Below are 8,788 nucleotides of genomic sequence, written 5' to 3' on the forward strand. Positions count from 1 at the left end.
TCCCGAGCAGGACAGCGGGAGCTGCGGCCGGTCCGGGGCAGGAGCCGAACGTCTCCGCAGGGGACAAGGTACGTGGGGGTTTGATTGTGCACGGAGCGAAAGGAACGGCAGATTTTCCTCGCGCAGGAAGAGCGAGCTGCGGCCGAGGCGTCCCCAGCTCTCAAGGGCAGCGCTGGGTGACCCCAACCTTGTGTGCTCAGCGCGCTGCCCCGAGGGTTTTCTCTCCCCCAGGACAACAAGGCAGTTTGAGTTAAAGGTCTGGATATTAGAAAAGCAGGGATTAAAAACGCAGCTGTAAGAGTTTCCAGAGTTTAAGTTTCTTGCAGTATTAAAAACAGTTAGGAAAGGCTCTAAAACATTGTTCCTCTAAAAGGGAACAATGTTTTGTTTTCAGCACGCCCCGCCTTTTTTTACTAGTGTCCTGCAGCAAATCCTGCTAACATGGGAATTACAAGGTTAGGAGTTATGTAAAGCTGAGCCCCATGGCAGGACAGGCAACATGGGCAGAGCTGCCAGTGCTTGCGAGACCTGAGCCAGAAATTATCTCAAACATTAGCACATAGTTGGGGGATATTCTAATTTATCATAAAATATTGGGGACAGACTGGGGAAAGAAAAATATGTTTAAAAAGATACCATAAACCCTGCATTTTGACTTCTTAAAAGTGTCATAAATCACCATTGCCCATATCATTGCAATGAGGACAGGACAGTGCCTAAATCTCCACGCAATTCCTGTGCAGGTACAACATCTTGGCCAACCCACCGAAACCACTCCTCGCTGTGCCAACACCTCCACCAGCCACCCACTGCCGGGTGCCAGTGCCTGGCGAGCCCTTCCCAGAGCTGTGCAGCCTCCAGGATGGCTCTGCTGGACACCAGCAAGTACTCGCAGGGCTCAGTGCTCGGCAGCGTCAACCCTGACCTGGCCAGCGAGAGGCAAACAGCTTCTTTCAGCGTGGAAAAGCTCACGGCGCTGCTGGACGGCGGCACGGAGCAGACTCGGATACGCAGGGCAGTGGGTGAGTGAGAGGAGGCCCTGGCTGGGAGCTGCCACAGACCATGCCAGTGTCCCTGCTGCTCTGCTTCTCCTTTGGCAGCACAGTGGGGTTTGTGCTTCTGGGTATTTGCTTATCATCCATCTCTTTAAAAGTGGGAGTGTGGAGCCGTAGTCCCCCGTTTGTGTAAATCAACACAGTTCCTCTGCAGCCACTCCCACTGTCTGAAGTTTTTCCTCCTGCGTGCTCATGCTCCCGTTTCCAATGTCTCTGGCAAGACTGGTTAAACTGGAATACAAGAACGGAGGGTTGAGCATCCCTGGGAGAGGGGGGTGTGTGTGAGGGCTAGTGCTGCATGCACAACATGTGTGAACCACAGCCAGTGTCCCTCCTCAGCCTGTCAGGCTCATCCAGGTGGGGAATTTCTTGTGTGGGTTGGCTCAGCTAGGCTGAGCTGCTCTCACACATGATGGGTGTGTTGAAAAGTGACTGTGTGCTCAGAAGGAACAGAGAAAAAAATCCCTCTCTTTAGTCTCTATAACTGCATCTGTATTATACACTTACCAGACAAGAACAGCACAGGCCACTAGGATCACATACTTCACGGTGCCACTGGAGTTCAGTGTAATCTTCCACATGAATAGACCCAGGGTTTGAAGGCAAAATGGAGCAGAGAGAGTGTTCAGATTGACACAAAATAATGACTCTGAGTTCCTTTGCAACACTGCAATGGGCTGGTAACATCCTGAGCCAGTGCACTGGTGCAGGACACATGTGGGCTCCAGCCATCAGCCACCCTCTGGGCAAAATCCAGCTAACCACAGCCCTAGCAAAATCTGGCTGTCCACAACCCTTGCTGCCATCACAGCATGGAAACAGCAATTGAAGACAGAGGGATCTATGTCATCTTCTGCCACGAAGTCACCTCCAATACCCTAACTAGGGACAGTCCCTTACCCTGCAGGATCACCATTTCCAATCAACAGACCCCTCTCCCAGGCCCTCTCTGTTCCCCTCCACCTTCCCTAACCCACTGCTTTTCAGAGTTAGGTGTGACAGCCATGGGAGCCAGAATTGGCAAAATAAAACCTGCCTGAAGGCACCCTAAAAAGTCACAGCATCAGTATCCATGAGTCGGCAGGGCTCGAGGCACTGCCTGCACCTCCCCAGCCCCAGGAGAACCAACTCTTCTGTCTTGCTTTGCAGTTGAAGCTATTGAATCCGACCCTGTGTTTAGCAGAGAAAATCAGTATTTCCAGACCCAGAATGAGAGGTATGAAGCAGCAGTCAGGAAGGCTGTTCATCTCCAGAGAAAGATGAATGAGATGGGATGGACTGAGAATGGACCTGAATATAAGTACATTTACAGGTGATTTCTATTTATTATTTTTAATGTAAAACTTTTTGTCAAAAGATTTGTATGCTAACAAGGATCAGCTTTAGCAGAGGCTGGGAGAGGCCAGCAGCTGACAGATTAGGTTTGGATACAAACAAGCTGAAGGTTTTTACTTTAGCAGCACACTTGGGAAAAGGGAAATCAGTGGTACATGGCAGGGAACTTGTGAAAGAGCAGCACATGGGTACAGCGTGATAGATCATAGCAGCTCACAGCCCCAACATGATATTTCCACTTCAGCAAGCTCCTTATTTGTGCTACAGCTCTCATTCCACCTCTCAGACATTTTAGAATGTATAAACAGATTTGGAAGTGGTGCTGTTTCAGTTACATTACTGACTTCCAGATAAACTAAAAATGACATTTTCTTCACCCGGAAAACTCGGATTTAAAGAAAGAAACAACAAACAAACAAAACCCTTCTTAGCTTGTAGGTAGATGGAATACTATATTACTCAATCTTTTCCTTAAAATGTTTTCTTAACACTTTGCACAAAGATGAGTTCCACATTTCAGTTCCTTGCCTCTCCTTTCCCTCTTTGCTAAATTATTCCTGGCTCACTGTTGCCCAGTGCACACTGCCCATTTAGTGGGGTCACATATCCAGCAGGAAGGTGCATGTTCAAAATGTCACTCAAAAGGGCAATACCTGCCCCTCACACATCACCACTGACACTCACAGCCACTTTCCAATGTTTCATTGAGTCATGGCACAGTTTGGGTTGGAAAGGACCTTTAAAGGTCATCTAGTCCAACCTCCCTGCAACGAGCAGGGACATCTTCAACTAGATCAGGTTCCTCAGAGCCCTGTCCAGCCTGACCTGGAATGTTTGCAGGGTTGGGGCATCCAGCACCTCTCTGGGCACCCTGTTCCGGTGTTTCACCACCCTCACTGCAAAAGAATTCTTCATTATATCTAGTCTAAATCTACCTTCTTTTGGTTTAAATGCATTAACCCTTTTCCTATTGCAACAGACCCTGCAAAAAAGCCTCATCATATGAAAAGTTTTAACTTTTTATGCAGAACTCTGCTGCCAGCAGCAAGTGGGACTGGTGAAGGAGGAAATCATCCATCAAGAGCTCTTGGTCATTATAATTAAAAAGCAGCTCTCCATTTCTCCCTCAGAAGAAAAGAGAAATACCAGCAGATTTAAAAAACCCGACAAAACTGAACACCCTCTCCTACACACATGTGCTTTTATCTGGCCCTTGATGCTGAGGGCTGCATCACGGCCAGCCCTGTGCTGCCCCATTTTGCTGGATGGCAGGGCAGCTCTTGCCTGATGAAACACCAGGTGATCACCAAGCTCTTATGACAAAATCCTGGTGCTCCTGGTGCCAGGCACAGCATATCACCTGCACAATTTAAAATCTGCTTTTCAAATCGCAGCTAAAGGAACATTCTTTCTGGATGAACTGCCAAGGATTCATTAAGTCATTTTCTGTTAATCAAAGCAATTCACTTTTAACTTCTTTGTCATATTCCCCCCCCATACTGTTTCAGCATGATTGATTCTCTCCCAAGGCTAGTATAAAAGAAAGGTCAGAGTCATTTGTTAACAATAAAAGGTATCTGTCTGGAATGAGATGCTCACTAGAGCACTGCAGTAAAGCAATGTGCTAACAGCCACCCAGCTACTGAGAACAGCATAGCCACTTGCTTGTACATGCTCCTGTATCTCTGAGGTGATTCAGCCACATTCTGAGGAATCCCAGGAAGAGAGACTATATTCCTCATATTTTCTTAGGCTTTCACAAACACACACACACACACAAAAAAAAAAAGCTTCCATTAACTTCTTATTTGTGCCATGGAAATCACTGTACACAAGTTCCTACACACAGTTTCTGGATTAATGTTTTATAGGATGTATGCAGCCCTGTCAGCAAAGGACCTGACCAGGCAATAAAGCAGGTGTTACACAGATGTACTCAAATTTTTCCACAAGAGAACATCTAAAGCCAGGCCAAATTTCCGTGAACCTCAGTACTGTTTACAGACAGCAACTGATAGCAAACACCCAGGGAACAACAATACAGCAACAAACTCAGCATAACAAGGTATTTCCCCAGCATGGGGATGTTCAGGAAATCCAGATCTCAGACACATACGTATGTAATTCAGTCTCATGTGCCCCACAGTGAATTGCGAATGTTTGGGGTTTTTAGAGTAGGGAGGTGGGTAGTTCAGCTTTAAAATATTACTTAAATAATCAGGAAAAACAAATTCTATGAAGTAAGATAAAAATACGAAGGGCTCACAAGCCATCAGAGCTGCAGGAGCTTTGGAGCTGGGCTATGTTTTTGAGTTGCTCAGCATCTGCTTCTCAGAACAGATAATTCCTCCAAGAGCAAGTGAAATAATGAGTGAGCAACAGGTAAGCAGACTCTGTTATGAAAGGAACAAAAGCAGCTTGGAAGAACACTTCCTGCAGTACTGTGCTGATGCTGGGTGTTGGGAAAGGTATGACAAGGCAGAAATCAGAAGGCAGCGGGTGGTACTGTCTGGTGACCGCTGCAGTGCCACTGCCTCATTCATCACATGCCTGGAACTTCATCCTCTTCATCCCCCTCATGCTGTCTCCGCAGGGCACTGTCAGGAGACGTCGCATTTCTCCTTCACCGTGTCTTCATGAGAAGTATTTCTGTGCTGGGCTCTGACAAACAGATTGCCAAATGGATTCCTCTCGCCACCCAGTACAGGCTCATCGGAAGCTACGCCCAGACTGAACTGGGGCATGGTAAGGCTGCAGGGACAGTGCAACATTTCTTTAGGACAAATGGCTGCAGCCCAGATTCTTGTGGGAGTTTGAGTCCGAACTGACCGTGCTTCACTGGGACAGGGGTGGCTGGGGGGGGAAATGCCTCCTGCATGGTAGAGGTCACTGTCCTCAGTGTTCCTCTGCAACTGGAGATGTGCTGGCTTTGGTTTTGCCAACATGGAAAAACTAATGAGAGCAAGTGTGAGAGCTCATGGTTAGACAGCAGGCAGTCACCAGCAGTGGAGGGGATCGGGCAGGCAGCTTGCCCAACTGATGGCTGTCACCATGATCCAGGCAGCTTGCTGGAGTACCATGGGGCTTGAGAGGTCTTTGCAGGAGATGGTGTAAGGTCGCTGGGAGCATCATCCCATAGTTCTCATCAGAAAGGTAAACCACAAAACCCTGGTAATACCCACACCAGCTCCCAGGGATCTTCCACTCTCTCCATCTCTGTGATTCACCAGGAGATAGATATATATAATTTTTAAAATTTTTTTAAAGGAACTTATCTTCAGGGATTGGAAACAACAGCAGTGTTTGATACTGCAACACAGGAGTTTATACTGAACACTCCAAAGATCTCTGCCATGAAGTGGTGGCCTGGAGATAGTAAGTACCACACAAAATATTTTGGTTTTCCTCATTTGCCTCCTTCAGCTAGTCTGCCCTGCTCAAGCTCTGTGTTTGAGGGCCCAGGTGCTAGCAGAGGCCTTCAGTAAGATACATGCATCAAGAGACAAGTAAGAGACAAAGGAGTCTGTCCAAGTTCAAAGGCCAGAAGGCCTTTGAATCATCTACTAAAACCCTTTGAGTGGCAGGGCTGGGAAACTTCGCCCAGGGCAACTCCTGCCTCTGCAGGAATCAATCTTCTCTTCTTTGTAAATAATACTCAGACTGCCAAAACCTGCAGGGAGGTCATCAGCATAAAGGATTCAAGTCAGCCAGCCTCAGTATAAAGGATTCAAGTGTGAAATTCTTGGATCCCATCAGGAAGATATTTCACAGGAAGTAACTGAAGTCACTACACCAGCCACAGCACTTCCTACCCTCTTAGCACTGTCTGAACTTTAACTAGTTATTTTTTCTCATATTCTGATGCAAACTATTAGTCCAGGCCTCACAGGGAGCAGCAGAGGCCAAATGATGGTGCAACTTCCAACAGCCAAGAGCAGGCTCAGGTTTAGGCAATCTCCAGCACCTGTGGCTCACACCTGTGCTGACCCATACCTTAGTGAGGCCTAACACACAGTTAGCACTGACAGCTGTTAACTGTGGAAGTGTTTGTACTGTACCTTGTCTCAAGAGAACGGGGCTGGTTTTCTTCTCACAGTGGGAAGATCAGCAACCCACACAGTGCTCTTTGCTCAGCTGTACATCCATGGGAAGTGCTATGGCATCCATCCCTTCATCGTGCAGATCCGCAGCCTTCAGGACCATTCACTCTGCCCAGGTAAACACCACCAGACACTGCAGCACTTGTGCAGGTGCTCTGCCTACTTTGCCCTTAAATGTCTTCTAAAATATTATGCCCAGGGATAGCTGTAATTGCCAAAAGCAAGCCAGGACAGATACCCAGGGCATAGGTATCATTAACCCCAACCTTTCTATCTAAAGGGAAATCTAACATATCCTCAGGCATATCCAGACCAAGCCCTTGTCTTAACCAGAAGTCTGGGCTGCTCTGAGCACCTCTGCACTAACTTCTCAGTTCTGACCCCAGCCAATGCAGATCCATCTCTTGATGGATCATGGAAACAAACTACCACAAGGAATTCAAATGCCTGTTCCACCCCTCAGGCAAGATCACCCGTGCTGGGGAAGAAGCAGAGCTGAACATGCCCTTCCTTTGAGATCCCCAGCCTGACACAAAAAGGGGAGAAAAATCTTCAAGTGGAAGTAAGCAGGCTATGTTTTCTCCTGCTGCAGGCATAACTGCAGGAGACATTGGTCCCAAAATGAATTTTGAGCACACTGACAATGGCTACCTCATGCTGAAGAATGTGCGCATCCCCAGGGAGAACATGCTGAGCAAGTTCTGTGAGGTATGTACAGACTCACATCGTAGACTCAGCTGTCAGACTCTCATTGCACAGGCAGGGAGACGTCAGGGACCTGCCTAAATTTAGGACAAAAACCTTCCTTTGAGGAGTCTGCAAGTCTCTGAGGTTTTATCAAGGGCAGAAGTTAACTTCAATTGTAAATGAAACTCAGAGTCAGAGGTTGGGGATCACGGGGCAGGCAAAACTTTATCTGAGCCTGAAACAGTAAGAGTTTGTCCCTTCAAATGGATATCTTTCATCCATCATACTTAAAAACATTTAGTTTGCATTCAACGAAGGACTTTTTTGCCCTTCTTTTCCTATGCATAGCAATCACACAACTATCCTAATACTGAAGAAGGCAACATCTAACACCCTCTCTCTACTCTAGGTTCGACCAGATGGCACCTATGTAAGAACAGGCTCACAGCAGATTAATTACTTCACCATGACCACAGTGCGCATTTCCCTCATTTCAGACGAGGTTATAACACCCATGATGAAAGCTTGCACCATCGCCATCCGATACTCCGTGGTTCGCCGGCAGTCCAAACTAAAGCCTGGGTAATGCCACCAGCCCCCACACCAGTTTGTACTCTTACTTTTCATCTTATCTTTCAGCCCATCCCTGGCTGATTTCCTGGCCCAAACAGGGCACAAGAAGCATGCGTCCCCATTATTTACATTAATGAGCTTCAGTCAAAGTACAAGAGAATGTTTACAGTTCTTTCCAAGAAGTGTCATAGTTTGAATAACTCAGCGGTTCACACAGGCAACTTATTTTGCTTAGAACTGGCCTTTCCTTGTAATCCCATAACTCAGCAGAATCCAGACAAAGCAGAGAAGCTGATAAAATCTTATTTCGTAGCATCCTACTAGTGGCTGTGACATTAAAATACCTTCCAACATCCAGCAATCCAATATCCACACTTTGTACCGCTGAATTGCATTAGTCTTTTAAGAATCCCTGTCATTTCTAAATAGATACTTTAATTTGAATGGATTACAACATTTTCCATGTAAAACTCCTTCCAAAAGCAGAAAGATCCTAATGAGAATGTGGTTTGGTTCAAACACAAACCAAACACCAGAGCACAGTATGCTGAACTATTGTAATAACCAGTTTCATTGACTGAAGCCCTAAGTGTACTAACCACAGCAAAAGTGGTAAAGGACATGCAAAAAAAGCTAAGAAAGCTTAAAATAATTTAGACTCAAATATTTTCAGGGAAACGTATCTACGCCCAAGGCCACAAAGATCCTGTTTGAAAAACCAAGTTTATCAGGGTGCAGTGCCACCACCACCCCTGGAACACCCAACAACTCGCTGTCGTTGAAGGCTTCATCATGTCCTTTCCCACAGTCCTTGTTCCCCCTCTGCACTGAGGCTTTTCTGTGCTGTCAGGCTGGTTCACCAACCCAGCAGAAAAATCCCTGTTTTCCCTGTTGGGTTTCTTTCTCTAGTAGCTCAGCAAGCTGGACAGATTTGCTGCCACAACATCAGCGCAGTCCTGTTCACTTCATAGTGAGGAAAAACATTGTTTTTCATTTTGTGACAGGGAAACTAACAGTAGCTATGCCTCTGTCCACACT

General features: G+C 46.7%; 1 protein-coding gene across 1 annotated transcript in view; it reads left to right on the plus strand.

Annotated features, from left to right (window-relative positions):
- Positions 1-862: 862 nt before the first annotated feature.
- ACOX2 (acyl-CoA oxidase 2, branched chain) overlaps positions 863-8,788 on the plus strand; it is a 17,022-nt gene continuing 9,096 nt past the window's right edge. Inside the window, exons 1-8 of the mRNA XM_009075244.1 lie at positions 863-1,022; positions 2,205-2,367; positions 4,984-5,135; positions 5,658-5,765; positions 6,487-6,606; positions 7,083-7,198; positions 7,587-7,759; positions 8,660-8,720. Coding sequence (XP_009073492.1) covers positions 863-1,022; positions 2,205-2,367; positions 4,984-5,135; positions 5,658-5,765; positions 6,487-6,606; positions 7,083-7,198; positions 7,587-7,759; positions 8,660-8,720 — 1,053 coding nt within the window. The remainder of the gene's footprint in view (positions 1,023-2,204; positions 2,368-4,983; positions 5,136-5,657; positions 5,766-6,486; positions 6,607-7,082; positions 7,199-7,586; positions 7,760-8,659; positions 8,721-8,788) is intronic.

This window comes from Acanthisitta chloris, unplaced genomic scaffold (assembly GCF_000695815.1).
Source record: "Acanthisitta chloris isolate BGI_N310 unplaced genomic scaffold, ASM69581v1 scaffold32655, whole genome shotgun sequence".
Taxonomy (NCBI): Eukaryota; Metazoa; Chordata; class Aves; order Passeriformes; family Acanthisittidae; genus Acanthisitta; species Acanthisitta chloris.